The 20,791-nt window shown below is 38.7% G+C and overlaps 1 protein-coding gene across 7 annotated transcripts in view; it reads left to right on the forward strand.

The window, feature by feature from the left end:
- The window catches only part of INSIG2 (insulin induced gene 2), a 35,424-nt gene extending 21,747 nt beyond the window's left edge, over positions 1–13,677 (forward strand). For 4 of the 7 annotated variants that reach the window (XM_060411172.1, XM_060411171.1, XM_042243956.2 and 1 more), the window contains exons 3-6: positions 6,773–6,897; positions 9,991–10,157; positions 10,338–10,437; positions 11,453–13,677. In XM_060411172.1, the coding sequence (XP_060267155.1) occupies positions 6,773–6,897; positions 9,991–10,157; positions 10,338–10,437; positions 11,453–11,494 (434 nt within the window). In that variant the 3' untranslated portion in view covers positions 11,495–13,677. Of the gene's footprint in view, positions 1–6,772; positions 6,898–9,990; positions 10,158–10,337 lie in introns of all 7 variants that reach the window. The other 3 variants (XM_060411168.1, XM_060411169.1, XM_060411170.1) reach the window with 1 other exon arrangement.
- Positions 13,678–20,791: the final 7,114 nt, after the last annotated feature.

Below are 20,791 nucleotides of genomic sequence, written 5' to 3' on the forward strand. Positions count from 1 at the left end.
TGTTCTTTCTTCAGCCCATCTCATATAAATTTATTTGAAATTATTTTGATGACACTGGTTTTAAGGTTTGATGTATGTTATCTTCTAGTTTTTCTTTTTTTTCTGCTTTTAGGTTTTATTTTTCATTAAAGCAATGTTTTCAAGAGCCTGTTTATTTTTTAAATTTTTACATTTTTATTTTTACTTTATTTTACTTTAAAATACTGTATTGGTTTTGCCATACATTGACATGAACCCACCACGGGTGTACATCCGTTCCCAAACATGAACCCCCCTCCCACTTCCCTCCCCATAACATCTCTCTGGGTCATCACCGTGCACCAGCCCCAAGCATGCTGTTTCCTGCGTCGGACATAGACTGGCGATTCGATTCTTACATGATAGTATACATGTTTCAATGCCATTCTCCCAAATCATCCCACCCTCTCCCTCTCCCTCTGAGTCCAAAAGTCCGTTATACACATCTGTGTCTTTTTTGCTGTCTTGCATACAGGGTCGTCATTGCCATCTTTCTAAATTCCATATACATGTGTTAGTATACTGTATTGGTGTTTTTCTTTCTGGCTTACTTCACTCTGTATAATCGGCTCCAGTTTCATCCATCTCATCAGAACTGATTCAAATGAATTCTTTTTAACGGCTGAGTAATACTCCATTGTGTATATGTACCACAGCTTTCTTATCCATTCATCTGCTGATGGACATCTAGGTGGTTTCCATGTCCTGGCTATTATAAACAGTGCTGCGATGAACACTGGGGTACACGTGTCTCTATCGTCTAGTTTTTAAAGTAAATGAAAACTTGAAAAATGGAAGACAGTTGATCCTTGAACAGCACAAGTGTGAAGGGTTATGTGTGGGGTTGTTTTTTTTTTTAATAAATATGTATTACACAGTCTGAGATTGGTTGAATCTGCAGGTGCAGAACTGTGTATACAAAGGACAAACTGTAAAGTTACAGGTGTATTTTCAATTATACAGAGGGTGGTTGTCCTTAAGTCTCAGTGTTGTTCAAGGGTTGACTGTAATTTTATACAAATTTAAAGCCTCATGTTATTTTTTGGATTTTTGTATATTTTTTTCTTCATATCTTGTTTTTAGATATATTTTCAGAATAATAAATTCTTAAAGAGAAGTAAGGCAGATTGTCTTTGATTAAAATCATTATTCTATTAGTTTAGATCTCTCTTTGTGGGCAATGTATATTGGATAAAGTGGAGCATTTCTGAATGCTGTATTGATGATGCACTTCTATAATGGATAGCTCTTTGGCTTTTTCTAGTGAGACCAATAGATTACTACTACTTTATGTAATAAAGTAATAGATGTAGAAGAAAGCCATTCTTTTCTACCACACGGGTAGAAGAGAATTCATTATTTTATGAATGTCTGTTTGGTATCTCACACTTAATATATATCACTACCTTTCAATATAATGTAGATCTTCCTTGATTTATGTCCTAGAGCTAGAGGGCCAAGGGTGAGGAGTTAGCTGTGAGATAGCTTTAAAATGATCTTGTGAAACTTATTGGACACTTACATAATCCCATTGCGTGGATGGAAAGGCATTTTTGTGGTAAGGTTTCAGCATGGTTTATATACTGATGTCTCACTATTACAGTATTTACCTTAAAAGAGAACTTGTAAAGGTTATGATTCTTCATTTCCCTAGGGCTGCTATTATTCTCTGAGAGAACAGGTGACAGTTCAAATAGACAAAGGGAAGAAAGCATAAATGATATTTTATTATTCTCTATTGTATTCAATATCTACCAGTCCTCATGTGTTTTCCTTTCTTTCATTTATATTCAGAAGAGAACAGTTTTCCCAACAACTTTTTCTACTTCTTTATTTCCTCCTGTAGCAGAGCTGCTGACCCTGTACAGGAGAAGCTTTTCAGGACTTAGAGGAGCGTGTCTTTCCAGAATAGACAAAAGGAGCAGTGGGGAAGGAAAACCCTTGTTTTATTGAGTGTCTATTAATGTTTTGTCTGTCCCTTAATCCCAGGGATCTGTAGGGCAACCTTGGGAATGAGATGTTTGCGTTGTGCCTATTTTGAGGGGATGAGGAAACAGGAGAGGATGACAGTGAGCCCAGGGTTCCAGAGCAGGGAGTGGTATGGCCACATGACATCACGTCATCACACGCTGGGGAAAGGCACAGAGGGAGCCTCTCTTCCTCCCCTCTCTGAGCTGCCTCTTTGAGCCTTCCAGACTCGGTGCCTGGCCTCAAGGTACAGTGGCCTACAGTGCACTGGCCTGTGCTGCACCTTCTGGGGAAGAGCTGGAGAACCGGCCTGAGGTTTCATTGCGTCTCCCTCACTGGGAGGAGCAGGGGGTACATCTCTCCCTGTGATGTGGGCACTTTTGCCACAAACTCACATTTAGGAAGGAAAATTTCTAATGTTAATGCTACATTTCAGTCACCCTGTTCCTACTTTCCTACCTTTTCCCAACCACTGGCTTGTCACAGTTACCAGCTTAACCTCATATCATTTCATGTGGAGTATTTACATTTATACTTCTTGCTTAAGTGTTTCTTCTGAAAGCAGTACATTCCATTAGGTGCCCAGGCAAATGAAAGGAGAGATTCCAGTTAAGTCCACTTCTGATGGTGTTGGGTAGGTCATGGTGTTTAGTAGGTGGGGACAAGGATATCAGGTTTGTGGAAGCTGCCGTAGATGGAAAATAGATTCTTACATAATTGCTGCCTCCCCCGCACCCCAGCTCCAATTTTAGGGAAAGTGTTTAAAAAAGGTAAATGCTGTGAGAAACAGTGTGTACAGTTTATGTGTATATATGATATGTATATGTTTTTGTGTATATATGTTGCTGTGCATTTTCAAAGTTCTCTTGGCTCTTATCATCTTAGATCAGAAAAACTGATAATTATCCTTTGATTTTTCTGTCCAATCAATATTTGTAGACCGAGCAGCTACCTTCTGGAGCATCTCTGAAATCACCACTTTGTACATGTAAACCCTGCTCTGGGAAATTCACTAGTGGTGCTTCGGGAGGGGCAGCTAGTAGAGAATCCCGGTAAACTCCTTTGGATCCCATTTTCCTTTTCCTGGTTCTCTGTTTTCAGTTTGATAATGGGCAGTATTTCAAGTTGGTTAACTTTTTTAACTTGCACAGAGCATTAGAATTGGAGTTAAGAACCTCTTGAATGTGGTTGAGAGCTACAAAGGAGTATTTCTGAAGAAAAAATAGGAAAAAAGATTATGTAGCTAAAATAACTGGAGAACTTGACTGACAAATCATTAGTAACTAGACTGTGTCTGTGTCTATGAAGTGAATATCTGATTTAAAAATGCAAAACAAACATCTTTTCTGTTGACCCATGCAGTCAGTCACCCTGTTACTGGAGAGCCTTACAAGGCTCCTCCTTTCTCTCTCATGGCCCACACCGGGTTTCCAAGTTTTCCATCTCTCCCATGCCTCATCTCGGTCTAGGCCCTCAACCACTCTGCTTCGAATTTTCAGTCATTTTGTTTTCCTGCCTTGGATTTTGGCTCCCTCGCCCCCCAACCAAGCCCTTCCTTTCCTGTCCTGTGTTACACCCTCACTACTGGAAGCACGTTTGTCCCTCTATATGGCACAAGTGTGATGGTGTTATTTTCCCAGTGACTGTGGGAAAAGTCTCTTTGTATGGCCTGTAGGCTTTGCACGGGCTTTCCACCACCTGTGGAGCTAGTGGTAAAGAACCTGCCTGCCAGTGCAGGAGACGTAAGAGACATGGGTTCCATTCTTGGATTGGGAAGATCCCCTAGAAGGGGGCATGGTAACCCACTCCAGTATTCTTGCCTGGAGAATCCCATGGAGAGAGAAGCCTGGCAGGCCACAGTCCATGAGTCACAAAGAGTCAGACACGACTAATGTGACTTAGCACATGGCCCCTGCCAGCTTGTATCCTTCTCAGAGAATTTCTGGACTCTAAAACTCTTTCTGCCTAAAGTTACCAGTTTTCAGATGATACCAGGAATTTTCTGTTGTCTGTGCTTCTCCTCAGGTACTTCCCTTTGATTAGAAAGCCCTTTCCAGACCACTCAGCTGCTGAACATGCTACCTTAAGGGTCACCTCTTCTGTGTTACTCTCCTAACAGGCTTACACCCTTCTCCCCTTGGCGTATGGCAGGAGAGACGGGACCTTTGGGCCCTGTTAGTGCTGCCCCTAAAACGTTACTTGATCAAATTGTTTCTGTGGTCACTTTGGGACTGAGTCACGTCTTCCTCATTTACCCTTTTTAAATCCCCAGCAAATACGAAGAACCAGACACACTGTGGGTTCTGTTTCATCTTGTTAGATGAACACATTGCTCAGCCTGTCAGAGTTTTCCATGAAAGTATATCTCATTCCATGGTTGTGCTTGTTCAGCTCCCTTTCCTTGAAAAATGTTTGACTTAACTTTTTCTTTTAGTGGAGTGCTGCATTAAACACATTACCATGAAAAATAATGACTTGATGTTTTACAAACTTCTCTTGTTTTTGGTCTTGGTAGCCTACAATTAGTTACTTGGAAATAACTGAAATACATCCCAAGAAATGTGATTTTTGCCTCAGAGAACCATCTGATTAAGCAGGACTGTGTTTGCATATGGTTTTACACAGGCATGATTTTTAGTCTCTTGTGTTAAAATAAGAAACTGGAGGAAGAGGACAGGAAGACCAGACACATTTATGCTGAGCTCTCAACACAGCCTTCCTGCACTGTAGATGTTGCTCTCAGACTCTGCCAGGCCTCTATTTAAAGGAAAGAAAAAAGACATTTAATGGGAAGTGACAAGCTCCCTCGAATTCTCCCTCTCAGTGAGCATCCGAGAACCATGCAGCCTCGATGGGTTTGATTTTTATTGGCAGATCCCAAGGTTGGCGGCGTGGCAGTTTAAATTTCTTTCTGTGTTTTCACTTTCTCTCCTCAGTTGTCTCTCACTTGTGAGTCTGAAATCACATGCATAAAAATATAGTCAATTTTACTTATTTATATCTTTGCCCACACATGTCAGTACTCTCTATGTGATAATTCTCTACCTATGGCATCAGCTGCTGAGGAAAATTGACTTGGAATGCCTGATCTTAGTTGATAGCCTCAGCAACAGGCAAAGGAAGGGAAGAGGGAGCAAGAACAAGGAGCGACACATTGAGCTGCTAGTTTCATGACCCCTTGAGAACGAAAAAAGAGGTAATATTCATTCAGATATATTTCAACTGTTAGGCTTGCTTATTCCCACTTTAACTTTGTAGAAATTTGGAAATGCTGTCAGTTAGTCTCACGGGATATTAGAGCAGAACCTTTTAAATAGGAATATAATTTGAAACTTTAAAATTTGCTAGTAGTTGTTGGAGCTCTGCATTGCTGAAATGTGTTGCTAATGTCTTGATGGTGTGTGAACCATTTATCCTCAGCAAAAGCCTAATCGGAAGAGCCCATTCAGTTTTGTGGATTAGAAAATGTATATATCATTGCAACATCTCAAATCCAGATGGCATGGTGGCCTTGTGGCCTGTTTCTATACTGTTCCATTTGTTTGCTAGCTTGTGATTTTTTTTTATTAATTGATTTTCATTTTTCCTTGAAGATAGGATGCATTGTTTGTGAGCTAGAGCTAACCAATACCAGCCCAGGCAAGGGCTTCTAACCCTTTGGTCTCTTAGGTTTGGGTACCATAATTTCATGATTCATTGTAGGTAATACTGGACATTTTAAGCATACTTTTCAACCAGTGTGACAGTTGTGTGTTTATTACCAAATGGCAGCATAAACATTCTGTTTTTAGGAAGATTATCAGACTAAAGCTGCCCAGATATTTCCCAGATATTAAATTTCCCAGATATTAAATTTAGCCCATAGAAGTACATTTTATTCATAACTTGTTGAAAAATGTTTTGGTTCATGAAATACTCTTTTTTTTCTTTTTTAAATCAGTAACTTAGCATTTTAAATCCTCTCCCACTAAATGAGTAAAATGTTGAGGTTTGACAAGAATTTAAGTTAAAAATTGAATTACTCATAATTAATTGCACTGTTAGCTTTCAGTATGTTCTTTCCAAAATGAAGAAATATTCTAAAATGATTTTTTCTGATCTTTTTAACAGTGAATTTCAGTTTTTACTGAAGACGTGATTCCGTATACCATGTTTTCTCCATTTTTCCTCTGCAGATTGAGTCTTACAATAGATTTCTGTTGCGAGTTTCCCTGCTTTGACAGGCTGATCTACAGGCTCATTAGAGGGCCAGGTTGAAAGGGAGTGTCAGGATAAGACATTAGATGGGGGGACAGGATCCTCCATATAGCAGTATTGCCATAGCCATCTAGTAGTACGTGTGTGATGAGCTTGTATGTGTTTACACTTCAAGCTTCTCTTTAGATTTGTGTCATTTCATGGCATGTTGTGTGCTTATATAGCTTAAAGAGAACATTACTTAACTGCTAACTGGTTTGATGGTTTCCAAGTCTCAGAGATGGTAGCAGTAGAAAAGTGGTGTGACTCATCTCTAGTCCAGTCTGTTGAATTCTGAATCGTACGATGAAATACTGTTTTGCCTGTTGTAATTGAGACTGCTGTTGCAATCATTTACAGCGCTGTCTTCAGCGCTCTTATCCCCACTTTTTTTTTTTTTCTTTTGGGAGGTAAGTTTATACTATCAATGATTAATGTTAAGTAAGTTGGAAAGCTTTTCTAGACAGTCTTTCAAATGCTTATGATGGTTGTTGTGCCGCTTAGCTTAACCGTTGGAGATGACTTAATTTTTTGCTTTTCTCCCCCACAGCTGTGATTGGGTTATTATACCCCTGCATTGACAGGCATCTAGGAGAACCGCATAAGTTTAAAAGAGAATGGTCCAGTGTGATGCGGTGCGTAGCCGTCTTTGTTGGTATAAATCACGCCAGCGCTGTATCCTTTCTGCTGTGATGAGATGCATAATAGCAAGGCAGCTTCCGAGAAACCAAAGGTTAAGCAGACCCTTGCAACCTCACTGTTGTCGAATTGTGATATACCCACTTAGTCATGAAAAGAACACATGCCACGTTGTTGAAGCATCTATGCAAGTACAGTGTGGGGTCCAGCCTTTCACTTCAGTTCCTATTTTTCAGTATCACTCAGAAACTTTGTACATTAAAAAAATTTTCCCTATTTTTCTTTAAATTAGGTTACTTCATTACCTCCATCTAGTTTTGCTAACTCGAACATTGAAACAGGTACATTTTCAAAGGAATTTCTTTTCTTTATTTAAGATTTGCCAGTAAGGACATGTGGTGACTTCAGGTACTAGATGTTTTTGTGTCTTGTTCTGTTTTCAATTTGAAATATATATATATATATATATATGTATATATACTTTCTTTTTTTAAAGACTGTCATTTGTTGGTGTTAATCAACACCCACAAACCACATAAATGTTCTTAAAAGGGGCAGAAGTAGAAGTAACCAATTTATAGACCTGTGTTCGAAATGAACTTCTTTTTCCTAAGTTACATATTCTTAAAGTTTAATCATTTTAAGGATTCTGATGTTTTAATTTACTGATTCATGAGTGTTTTCATAATGTTCTGGCTTGAAGGGTAAAGTAACGTCTATTTCCCATCTCTCCTCTGCCTTCTGCCCCTCCCCAGAAAAAGATGTCCCCCCAAGAACAAAAACTTTTGCCCTCATAAGGTTCTTATCCTGTCATCCTCTCTGCCTCCTACCTGAACCCCTGTCCCTGATTTCCCTCTGTAGAAAAGGATCTGGGAAATGCTAGTTCAGTCTTCCCTTTTCTAGAAGATACGGCTTAGAAGGTGGAAGTAAAGAGATCTGTGACTCAGACTGTGAGGTTTCCTCTTGAAACTCTGTGCTGGGCTCAGTTAGCTGAAGAGAGGATGTGTCATGGGGCAAGGGGATTGCAGTGTCTCTTACCAGAAAGTTTCAAAGTGATTGTTTGGGAGAAGCTGGAGAAGAGGAACCAAGGAAAGAAGCTGAGTCCTAGATTCTGAAAACACATCTTATCTCTCTGTTCCCAGTTGTGCTGGTTCTTGGAGATCTGTGAAGCCACTGGAAAATGCCTCAGTGGCTCTTATTTTTGGTTTTTCCCTTTCTTGTGTCTTAAAAGAGTTCCTCAACATGTTTAGTTTTGTGAAATCTTTGAGAATTAGGATTTTATAACAAACAAATCTAGTGGTTAGGAGGGCTTTAGAAAGACAGACTCATGAATATTATATCTGGAGGAAAACTTAGAAATCTCCTAGTTCCATGTTTTCTTTATTAAGATAAGAGAAGGGAAAGCTCTAGAGATTCAGTACTTGGCTAAGTAATTCATACTGCAAGGCTGTGCCAGAGCTGAGTCCAGACCCTGGAGATCCTGGTGAATCTAGGAGCTTTCCGTTTCTGACCCAGGAGCCCTACAAGTGTGTAAATTCATCTCTGTCTGCTGGATTAGACCTTTCTATCCTAGACAGTTCAGTTCTTTTTAAGTTGAGAAATTTAAATAACCTTTTCTGGAATTTAAAAGATTTACATGTCTATTTTAAATTCTTTGCTTTGGTGGTTCTTTTCTTCCTTGCTAAATGAAATCCTTAAATATAACCATCTCACCTGTTCTGTTTATCCTTTAAGCAAAATACAAAATTTTTACAAATTTTATAACACAAACTTAATATTAGATTGCTTAGACTTTAGAAAGTCACATTATAATATTGTTAAGATTGATGTTTTTACCTGTTCCCTGGAAATCTCCTTATTTTGCTTTGACTCTTATAACAAAGTTAATTTAGTTAGCAAAGATAGAACCCAGTTAATGTCGAACTCTACTCATTACAAGAGTGCTTATTACATAGAGAAATCAGAGAACTCAAGCATTTTTTTGGAGTTGGAGGTTTAAAAGCTTCTAAAGAATAAAAGCTTTTTCAGAAAGCATACCCATAGACTATAGGTTTCTTTATAAGTCGAGCCTAAGCAAGGACTGATTTTGAGTGGTCCTTGACTGCTGAGACATAAGAAGGCTGGGTGTTCAGGGTACCCGCTGGTTGGGTGGGAGAGGGGGGATGGTGGTATACAGCACAGTGTTAAAGGAAGTGGAAAATGGTTTTATTTGGAGCTTGTTCTCTCTTCTCTGTAGTTGCAGCATGGCCAGTTAGTTTGGCAAGATATGTAGTCTCCTCTGGGGAGCTGAATATAGAGCCAAGACGTGGCCTTTGGGACATAGATAATGCCCTTTTAATGATACTTGAAATTAATTCCTTTAGTGTAATCCTCTGGCAAAGAAATTAGAAAATTGAATTTATAAAGCTTCATTTTGCCTAGAGATTTTGGAGTAGAAAAGGGCTGTATATTTGTGAATAGATGCTTAAGTAGGTGACGGAAATAAAATATCATTTGAGCAAACTGTCCTGTACCAGAAAGTCTCAGGAACCAAAATAGCTTGGCAGGTTGGAAGATAATGTTCACTTCAAGGCTTTCTCCTCAACAAATTAAAACTAGAACAGTTGACATAATAGAAAGGGATAGTGTGTCCTTGGTACTCTTGTTTCTGAACTGCATTATTATAAAATGTGTCTGTCAGTAAATCATATAGAGACTGTGGTACCCTGTTAAATAGCTGTCAACTCTTCTATTTTCAAGTTCCTGTATGATTTTCAAACAATTCTAAACCTGTTTGAGAAGTAATAGTGGTTTCCATTTTAGCAAAAGTGTGTGCCTTTAGCAATACTTGTATTTTGAAGCTTCCAGTTACATTTTTTGTGAAGAAAGCGTTTCTTAAATAATGGATCTGATCTGATAATTGGAAATGTATATACTGTGCTATTTTTTGGAGAGATTGCACATCACATCAGTAAGATCTATTAGTGAAGTATCAAGCCATCATAGTTTTAATCCTCTCTAGTCTTGTACATTGTATTACAAAATTGAATGCACTCCAGTCTCAACAGTAACATCTTTTATTTTAGAAAAATGAACAGATGATATTATTTGGTTACAAATTTTAAGATGACTCTTTAACACTGATCTCAGAAAGTGGATTTTGATAACAACATACAGTTGTCTCTCACACTGGCTGCACTATCCATTGGATTGTGGTGGACTTTTGATAGATCTAGAAGTGGTTTTGGCCTTGGAATAGGAATTGCTTTCTTGGCAACTGTGGTCACTCAACTGCTAGTCTATAATGGTGTTTATCAGTAAGTATTCTTTTCGGTGCTTGTTTCCTAAAATAATGATAAGTGAATTCAGAATTGAGATTTAAAAATTGCATTAGCCACTTTACTTTTCAGAGTAACTTATTTCCATTGTAATTATCTTAATAGTGTCATTGTACTTACTTCCTATGTGAGCTGATAAAAATTTTTCTGTTATTCTAGATATACATCTCCAGATTTTCTCTATGTTCGTTCTTGGTTACCATGTATATTTTTTGCTGGAGGCATAACAATGGGAAACATTGGCCGACAACTGGCAATGGTAAGCTCATGCTTATTTAGTCACCTGTCTGTTTTTGAGATGTAAGATAAATTTTCTCCAAAGGGCAGTGGAATAAATCCCTTGGAAGAATTTAATTGCAAGTGTATTAAAAAATAGAAAGAACCTCTGGATAGAAAATCTAAAATGTGTTACTGATAGGTGATATGATTTATCCTCCAATTTTTATTAATTATTTTACTCCTCTATACAGTTCTACTCCATAAAAAAGGGAAAGTTTTAAAAATGAGAAGAGGCACTATTGATAATAATGTTGCTACAGTAGATATAAATTAGGACTATTTCAGCAAATCAAGGTGTTTGATCACTTTAATTAAGAAGGAAAAGGACATTGTTGATAAGCCCAGCCATAGATGTCAAGTCAAGGAGTAGCATTCAGATGCCACAGCACTTTCATGAGTAAGTGCTGTCACTTTTACCATTTTAGCCACCTGAGAAAATTGAGTGGTTTACAATGCTAGATTTGGTAACCTAACCTCCCAGTTATCCTAAATCCATTGGTTTACTTTATTTTGAATTATGGGTATACATTTTCATAGCTCTATTTCTAAAATATTGTTTTGATTTGAAACTTTTGCTAATATAGTAGATTTTTTCTTTTCAATTTTTAAGTTATTTGAAAAAATATCTGAATTTATGATATTAGTCCTGTCCTTAAGTGCATAATGTTTCCTTTGCTTGTATGCCTTAGTGAGTGCACAAAGAAGTGTATTTTGCCTCCTTTTATATTGTCAGATTGATCTAAATTATATGCTATTGTCATTTGGTTGTAATGCAGAAATCTCATTTTTTCCTGCTTTTGACTGTGCCTCTAGAATGTGAATTTTCTTTTTTCCTATCATAATGGTAATTTAATCCTAATAGTTGTGCAACTCTTGGATTCTTCAAGGAATACAGTGGGCATATGCTAATGAACTATTACATTTAGACCTTTTTAGTTTATATGGAAATTGCTATTCAAAATCAACTTACTCTGTTAACCTTTTAATTTTTACAGTATGAATGTAAAGTTATTGCAGAAAAATCTCATCAAGAATGAAGAAGGCAGAAATATATCTTTTGTACAGAAAAGCAAGATGAAAAAGGCATGCAAATGATAAGATAGACCAACAAAACTTCGGACTATAAAATTGCCGGGATGCAGTTTTTCCCTTGATTGGTGTGTGTATACACACACACACACACACACACACACACACACACACACATATACATACACATATATATACACACATACATATGTTACTGCAATCTGTGATTGCTTCATCTGTAAATCAAGTACAAGCCTTTATGTATTTGACTTAAATAACTGTAAAATATATATATGCTACATTAAAAAACATGTTGATTAATAGATGACATTTTTAAATTAATTTTTTAGGTATACCATATATCGTATCACAGTATTGACGTGCCAAAATAATTCTGTTACCGTCATGCAGACTATAGAGTGCTTTGAACAATTTATAAAGTTGATGAAATAAAATATGAGGAAAGCCAAAAAAAAAAAAAAGCCAATGGAAAGCTGGTATATTCTCTTTCACTTACTGTTGTGCCTTTTTATTTTTCTAATTACAGCAGTGTGAGTTATGGATGCCCTAATGTGTGGTTAGTTTCTATTTTAATGTCATCTCAAAGAGCTTTGGGTATTTAAATATATGATGAAAAAGAACTTCCATGGAATATTTGCAAACCTGAATTACTGGAGAGAGTTCAAAGAGTAATTTTTTGTTTTGAGAGATTTTACTGGAGGTGAAAAGTGACAAGCAGGAGAGTGTATCAGCATTAAATTGTTTTGAGTCTAAATCTAGAAATTAGAGGTAGGGACCATTGAAAAATTTAACTAGAATAAATATGCTTTAGAAATACAAACGACCTTCTGCAGTGCCACAGTGTTAAGTGATATTAACTGTCAATTACAATGTAGTATCCCATTACTTTTGTACATGGAATGTATAAGAAATCCCAAACAGGTCCAAGTGAAATTTCTAATTCTCTTGGGTTCTATAATCTATTGGATTCTATAAAGTAAACCATTTGAGCTGGGCTGCATCATATGATTTATTGTCAGCGGATTGCCATCTGGGGAGTGGATGGGCACACGATGTCCTATGTATTCATGTGCTCATTAGTGAACAGTTCAGGAATATATTATTTAAGACTAAATTGGGAGGGCATACTGTGCCTGTTAAAGATCCTGATAATAGTTTCATGCGTATCTTTCCAACAGCTGGAGGCTTTGAAGTATGATTTAAACATACTCTTAGTTAACTTTTTTCTCCAATGTTTTTGAAATAGATGGCACTTATCTGATACACAAGGGCAAAATCTGCTTACTCTGGAAGTGTGTGTGTTTTTGTTTGTGTGTGTCTGTATATGTTGGATTGAATGAGGGAGAGAATGTATATGTGTGTGTGTGTGTATGTGTGTGTGCGCTCACGCACGCGTGTGCTGCTCTTGTAATGTCAACTAGATATTTTTTCATTTTTTATTTTAAAACCATCGCTATCAAACAGATCTTATATGCCAAACTTTAATCTGCTCTTATGTTTTAAGGCTGAAAGTATGAAAATCCTAAGATTTCATATTGAATATATGTACACAGTCTTAACTGTAGTGGTGGTAAACATGCTACTATAATTTATTATTCTATCTTCCAGATAATGTTATTCATTTAGAACAAATAAGGTATATTTTTAGAATCAACTTTGTAAGCACTATAAATCTTTAATAAGTTATAAGGTCTATGATGTGTTTACTTTGGAAATTGCTGTTTAAAGCAAGATGTATTAAATATATAATTATTATCTTAGTTAAGAGTCTTCTTTTCTTCTTTGTGATTAATCTTAGAATTTTACTACTGAGGATTAATTTAATAAAATTTAACATGTATGGTTGAATTTATTAAGAAAAATGAAGGAAACTAGTATTAGTTTAGTATTACAGAAACTGAATGATTATTACTTTAAGTTCTTGAATTATTTTCCTATCACCTAGAAAACAAGAAAAGGTATTTCTGACAAAAATAAAATTGTTTTGATATTTTGATAAGTATATTTTTTTCTTGGCAATGGAAGAAGATGGTAAATGTATTTTAATATGGATGTATTGGCAGTGCTTCCTGGCATTTATTATTTAAAGTCTCAAATGTTGACTAGTTGAAAACTGAAACTTAGAATTCTATGAAAGCGCAAGCAAATAATTAAAATTAACTAGCAAGAACCCTGGTCATACTGTTGTTATAATCTTTATTTGTTAGCACTGAACTACTTTACCCTCATTGAGGTCATTGGGTCCTCTCTGGGTGCATCTGTTTCACACATCTAGGGGAAATCCAGATTGGGTCAACATCATTAAATACTTCTGTAATCTTTTGGCTCACTTACCTGGATAATGACATAATGTTCTTTGTAAGGTAATTCTGCAAGTGATGGTCCATGAATAGTAGCGTCTTAGCTTTGTATGTATGAAAAAGTCATTCTTGAAGAGCAATTTAGCTGGCCATAGCATCTAGGTTCACAGTCTCCTGCCAGTCCCACCACTTTGAAGATTTTTTTAACTTGTCTTCTGTCATCTAATGTTGCAAATGACAAGTCTCCTATTAGTGTAGTTTTCTTCCCTTTGTAGGTAAGTTGTCTTGTCTTTCCAAGAGCTTTTTCATGAATTTCCCTTTATCCTTGAGGTTATTTGGTTCTTCCCTGGTAGCTCAGATGGTAAAGAATCAACCTACAATGTGGAAGACCTGGGTTCAATCCCTGGGTTGGAAAGATCCCCTGGAGAAGGGAATGGCAACCCACTCCTGTATTCTTGCCTGGAGAATTACATGGACAGAGGACCCTAGTGGGCTACAGTCCATGTGGTTGCAAAGAATCGGGCATGAATGAGGAACTAACACTGTCTTGTCTTGTAAGACAATATGTCTTGTCTCCCTAGGCACTTTTTCATAAATTTCCCTTTATCCTTGAGGTTATTTAGTTTCACTTTTACTTGTTTCATTTTAAAATTTGTTTTCATTTTTCTTGCTTAGTATTCAGTATGTACTTTCATTCTGTGGGCTCATATCTGGAAATTTTAAAGTCTGAGTGCATGTTAGAGTCCTCTGGAGTCTTATAAAAATGTGCTGATTGTGAATCCCACTCTCAGAGACTTAATATATTATAATTGACCTAGGTGTGCTCTGAGCAATAGGAGTTTCATAAGTTCCCCATGTGATTCTAATGTGCAGCCCAGGTTGCCTCTCACAGGTGAAGATACATGTAATATAAGATGGAGGTTCTGGGTGAGAGAGATGTAGTGACTTTGCAAATGACAAGTGAGGAACACATTGAGCTACATTTTGGATTAAATCGTGAGCTTGTTTACTTGGGTGTAAGTTTTTAGGAAGAAGAAATGTGAAAGGTGACTTAAGTTTCCTTTCTTGGAAAAGTAAGTGGATGGTATTTCCATAAACCAAAAGAGGAATGCAGAAAAGTAGATAAATAGATAAGAGTTTGATTTGATATATTGAGGCTGAGATGTGTAGAAGGCACCTGGTAAAGATGATTATATGCAGTTGGATATTTGAGTCTGTGTTATTGGATATAATGAGGGAGTCATCAGCATATGACAGTAATAAATGCAGCTGTAGGAGTGGATGAGATCACCTAGGGAGCATGTTACAGTGAAAAGGAGGAGATCTGAGGCATACTGGCCTGTGGGCAGAGAAGCTGGTGAAGGAGATGAAAGGGCTGTGGTCAGAAGTGGGAAGGAAAACAGAAGAGTGATATGGAAGCCAAAATAGGAGGGAATTTCAGGCATGGTAACTGGTAGGATGAAGTGCAATTGAAAGGAATAATTGACTTCATAAGAACAGGAAGTAATACCTTATTGTTCTATGTTGACAAATAGTCTTTTTTCTAACCTATTTTACCTTAACATTTAGAGTATATCATTGTATACTAATAACTCACAAAATATATTTGAGAAAAGCTTGATCATGTGGGTTTCCCTGGTGGCTCAGACAGTAAGGAGTCCGCCTGCAATGCAGGAGACTCGGGTTTGATCCCTGGGTTGGGAAGATCCCCTGCAGAAGAAAATGGCTACCTACTCCAGTATTCTTGCCTGGAGAATTCCATGACCAGACAAGCCTGGCAGGCTACAGTCCATGGGGTCTCAAAGAGTTGGACATGACTGAGTGACTAACACTGATGATGTCCTGTCATTTGTTAAGTGTGAGGGGAGTTGGGTCATCTAGAGAACTTTGGAAGAATGGTGGAGATTTGGGATTTAACTCTGAAGAATGGGCTTAGGACCTGACTTGAAGCAAAGAAAAAGACTTTTCAGATAGTTTTGAGGCCATCAAGGACCCAGGTAAGGCTAGAGATCAGATGTTTGCAGCAGAGCCAATTGATATGATTGTGTCATGTCCAAGTGGGCTAGTAGCCCAAGCGTTAGGCCGTTTGTGATGGAATATATTGAGTCTAGTGGAGAGTTTGTTGGTAAACATGGCACAAGGCTATGTGGAAGATTAACGGAGGCTCCTAATGCAACATCAAGAGATTTATTGTGGGATCCAGACGAACTGAGGAAGGAAGTTGGATCAACAGTGCTAACTTGGCAGCATGGGAGAACAATGTGATGGTGAAAGGACAGCAAGTCTGAGGAGGCCAAAGACCCTGTTTGATGGGAAGGGTGATAGGCTTGGGGTTTGCAGTCAGAGGAATTTAGTGGCTCATTTCAAGATCTCGAGGTCCAAGATGTGATCTGAACAACTGTATTTCCATAGTTCACAGAAGTGGGTGGAGGTCCAAGGCCTGGGTGACCAGCTGTTGGTAGCAGTATGGATGCTACTGAAATGATTGATCCCAGAGGCTGGGTGGAAAGGAAGGTCTCGTCTGTAGGCCTACTGCCCATTTGAGTGAAACAGCTTATCCAAATCCTTGATTGTATTGGAATTCTAATCAGAGTCCCTTCCTCTCTTTATGTGCTTATTTTTAGTTGTTTCAACATCCTAGGTGATCTAAAAACTCATGCTATTTATGAATAAATCTACTGATCCTGTTCAATCAGAGATCATCTCTTTAATTCTGTACAATTTTCTTTCTCTCTTTGTTGTTACTATTCCTTTGTTCACCTTCTCTGGTCTTCTGAAATTCTTCTGTTTGGGAGGTCTTTGATCTTATGTTCCTGTTTTCTATATACCCCTTAGCTTTTCTCTATTGTGCTTATATTCTGGAAGTATTACTCAACTGGAGCTTCCAGCTCAGTGAATTGCTCTTCAGCTGTGCCCATTCAGTGTTCAACCTATCCGTTGAATTTTTAATTTCAGTGATGACAATTTAAATTTCCAAGATCTCTGTTTTTTGGGGGTGTATGTATGTGGTCATTCTTGCATTTGCTGAGGATATTAATCAATCTAAAGTTCTAAACTCTTCCAAAGAGCAGGGAAGGGCAGGATGAGCCTGTGCCAGTCTGTCTGTGGGTGTGAACGCTCCCCAGTCTACCTTAGGCCCCCTCTCAGGCCTCTCTGAACTTAGTGCTCACACAGCTTGCATCTGGGAACAGATACCGTGTGTCTGTCTGGTCCAAGGTGGCCAGTAGAAGTGTCAAGGGGCTGGCCACATGGCTACTTTTGTAGAAAGACTCCTAGCCCACAAGGTCTGTTGCCCTTGGTATTTTGGGCTCCATGTATTAGCCACCTCTGGTTTCATTTTTAGCACAGCCTTTCCTTGAGTGTTTGAACTGTGATTTTTCTCTGTCTGTCTGCAGTCAGTTGTTTTCTTGCTTTCATGGATTCCTTGTAGTAGCTAGTCCATGGAGAATACTTCTCTTTACCTGGCAGTATAGTGGATTCCTTTTCCTTTTGAAAATCGTTTGTTGTTTCTGTGGATTTGGGGTAGGTGGGAGAAGCTACAACTTGACCAGTCTGCCGCCCTGATTCAATCTTCCTCACCATTTTTTTATACCATAAAATCTTAGCATCTGCCTGATCATTTGTCTTTACATTTCAAAAACTCAGTTTAGTTGGGAACTGAGATAAATGGATTAAGTTTCTTACTTGGTCTCAATAAAAGTTGGAGTGTGGAAGTTTTGTTTTTTTCCCCATTGAAATACATTTATTGAGTTCACTGAGATCATTGTGCCAGGAAGGGTAAGTATCCTGATATCAGTTCCTTTATGCCTCCCTTCTTTTTATCACTGATGAAATCTGTGAAACCTGTCATCTTTCTTTGTGATTTACAAGACAGACTTTTCCAGGGTACGTCAACTGTTCTGAAGACGATGTTGTTAAGGATCAGCTTTGGCAGATCAGATAGATAATGATGTGCCTGTGAAAGACTGGGCTATTGATGAGCCTTGTGTTGAAACTGATTGCCATATATGGGCAATTTTTCCCTTTCACTGTTGCCCTGGTTGTACTGTTTATGAGGATGTTCGTGAACAAGGGACAGTTTTATTTTTAATCAGAATTCTGTGCCAGCACAAGAGTGTTCCACTCTGCTTTGCCATGGTAGGATTTATAACTGCCAGTTGTTCTGTGGCTTCCCTCAAAAGTGGGCTTTAAAAGTAATGAGCACATAGAAAACATTTCCATTTAAAACAGTCCTTTTATTACTGTTCTGAAATTAATAAATTCATTTAGTCCTACTGTGTTTCCATGAGTTTGTTCCATTCGCAGGATTTTGTCTCTCTTTGAAACATGTTTTGAATAACTTATACAGAATGTGATCATGGACCAATTCATTGTGATGAGCAACTGAGCAGACAAAAAAAAGAATCTAAGTGTTGAATCTGTTTTAGAAGAAAAGTTTCTAAAATGTATTCCCTGGAAATTTCTGCCATTGAATGAAACTCATTTCTATTCCCTTTGTAGTCATCACGTGTCACTCCTAGATCTTCTGGAAATGTCTGCCCAACCAAGTTATGACAGTGGCAGTTCTGTTTTTAAACAGTTCCTTCTGCTTTGACAAAACCTTGAGATTTTGCAGCAGGACATTACAGGAAGGCAGACTGCTGCCCCGTCATCTTAGGATCAACTGGAAGCAGCTGCTGTGCTCAGTCTCCACACACTGGGCTTAGAAAGGCTGCAGACTGATAAATTGAAGATGAAGGTTAAAGATATTTGTAAAGACAAATCTTTGTGGAATTCTCTATGCCTCAGATCTGTCCAGGAGGGAAAAGCAGGTCAGGATATGTTAAAGTGAGTCTTTCCAGAATATATGTAAAATTCATAATAAAGTTGAGTCAAATTCAACTTTTTTCCCCCAGAAAAAATAAATTAATGATCCTTAAGTCTTTGTTAGGATGGGTTCTGGTCCTGTGTCCCTGGCTAACCACAGAGAGGCTGGAATGTGTGATCCTTCCCATGACAGACAGGAGGACCAAATACTGGTGATCACTAGCAATGCCTACAGCAGCTGGTTTAAAGAGTTTTGTAGCACTCTCTTCCCACTAGAATATTTTTCTTCATAAATGATTCATAGTGAATACAAATACAAGACAATGAAAAATTTGGAGTGTTAAAATTTTGCGGGAGGAGAAGGGGATGTCAGAGGATGAGATGTTTGGATGGCATCACTGACTTGATGGACGTGAGTTTGAGTAAGCTCCGGGAGTTAGTGATTTACAGGGAAGCCTGGTGTGCTGCAGTCCCTGGGGTCGCAAAGAGTCGGACAGGACTGAGTGACTGAACTGACTGAAAATTACAATCTTTAAAATACATAAAATATAAACTGTGTATCCATGTCCCAGAACAGTGGGGAAGAAGGAAGAACTCCACTTTTGTCTTCTCCTACCATCTGAAAGTGAGAAGGTGTCAGAAATTAATCGTTTCCTTAGTGCTTCCTACAAATGTTGCTGCCACCCCTGGCAGACACTCATCGTTTTACAGCTGCCAACTTCCATGATTTTCTGAATGGTGGAGCAGGATTTCAAAGTTGGGTCTAACTTTGCTCCAGCAGCTAAGGATTCTTAGCACCACATGGTACTGTCCCTACAAGTCCCTGCAAGCTGTTTTGCCTGTGCATTTCCAGCAGAATCCCAAGACCATTGCTAAGTGTCTTGGCACCAAGGTACCTCTGACATGAATACACCTTGAGTTCACACGTTTAACATGTTTACTTCACTCTGGAATCAAGGTTCTCCAGTCAACAAAAGTGTTCTTGGAGAGTCTGATGACTTCAGCCATGGGGGAATGCCTGAACTCTGAAGCCTCTCTAGATAGCAGACTTTTCTACTCTAGCCTCTATAGGCACAGTCCCATATGGAAATCTGACAGCATAGAAAGGATGTGTTAACAGGTTTTGACTTCTGACCTTTAAGTTCAGTCTGAGAGAAGTCTGTGTGAGTTATTGTGCTTGCTGGTCTAGTTTTTGATGTGCTTGTAATATAAATACTGGCCTAGTGGGATCCATCTGTGCATATGGTTTGTATAGATGGTAAGTTCTGTTAGAGTAAGACAGGATGTTTATACGTAGCCAGGAAAGGCCCCTGGAAGGCAAGGGCACAGGTACTGATAGAGTCAGATCAGCTCGAGGAGGGGAGGACAGTTCTCTGGGGCATGAGATGAACAGGAAAACCACATGGACAGACAGGTGGATGTACTCTGAAGACTCCAAAGGTGGGTCTGGGCATAGTGAAGGTTGCAGGTAGAGGACGTGGTGGGAAGTAGAACCTAAAACAGGGCTTCACTTCACTTTGGGGTTTTTTAATATATTTATTTGTTTTTATCTATTTTTGGCTGCACTGATCTTTGTTGCTGTGCAGGCTTCTCTAGTTGTGGCAGGCAGGGGCTACTCTCCAGTGTGGTGCACGGGCTTTCACTGCTGTGGCTTCTCCTGTTGTGGAGCACAGACTGGGATGGGCGGGCTTCAGTAGTTGTGGCTCCTGAGCTCTAGCGTACAGGCCCAGTAGTTGCGGCAACTGGGCTTATTTGTCCCCAGGCATTTAGTATCTTCATGGACTGGGGTTGAACCTGTGTCCCCTGCATTGGCAGACAGATTCTTAGCCCCTGGCTCACCAAAGAAGTCCCTCACTTTGATATTTAAATGGCTCCCAAAGAGCTTATAGGCAGGGTGTGCTCTGCTAAGGGGGGACCCCCACCTGCCTGTGGGGTTACTTGTGGGAGTCCTGCAAGTTGGGGCTGCCCCATCTAGCACAGCTCAGAGAATTCCCATTAGCATCAGACTTGTACTGAAAAAGAACATCCTGTGGCTAATGAAGCTGTGATCTTGAGGTTGAGCAGAATCAGGAAAGAGCCTTGGAAATTTAGTCAAAGTCAAGCTTGAACACCTGAGGAGTTATTTACAGACTAGAACCCCAGACAAGGGGCTTTGCAGGTGGCTCAGCAGCAAAGAAT

The sequence above is a fragment of the Ovis aries genome, chromosome 2 (assembly GCF_016772045.2).
Source record: "Ovis aries strain OAR_USU_Benz2616 breed Rambouillet chromosome 2, ARS-UI_Ramb_v3.0, whole genome shotgun sequence".
NCBI classification, from domain to species: Eukaryota; Metazoa; Chordata; class Mammalia; order Artiodactyla; family Bovidae; genus Ovis; species Ovis aries.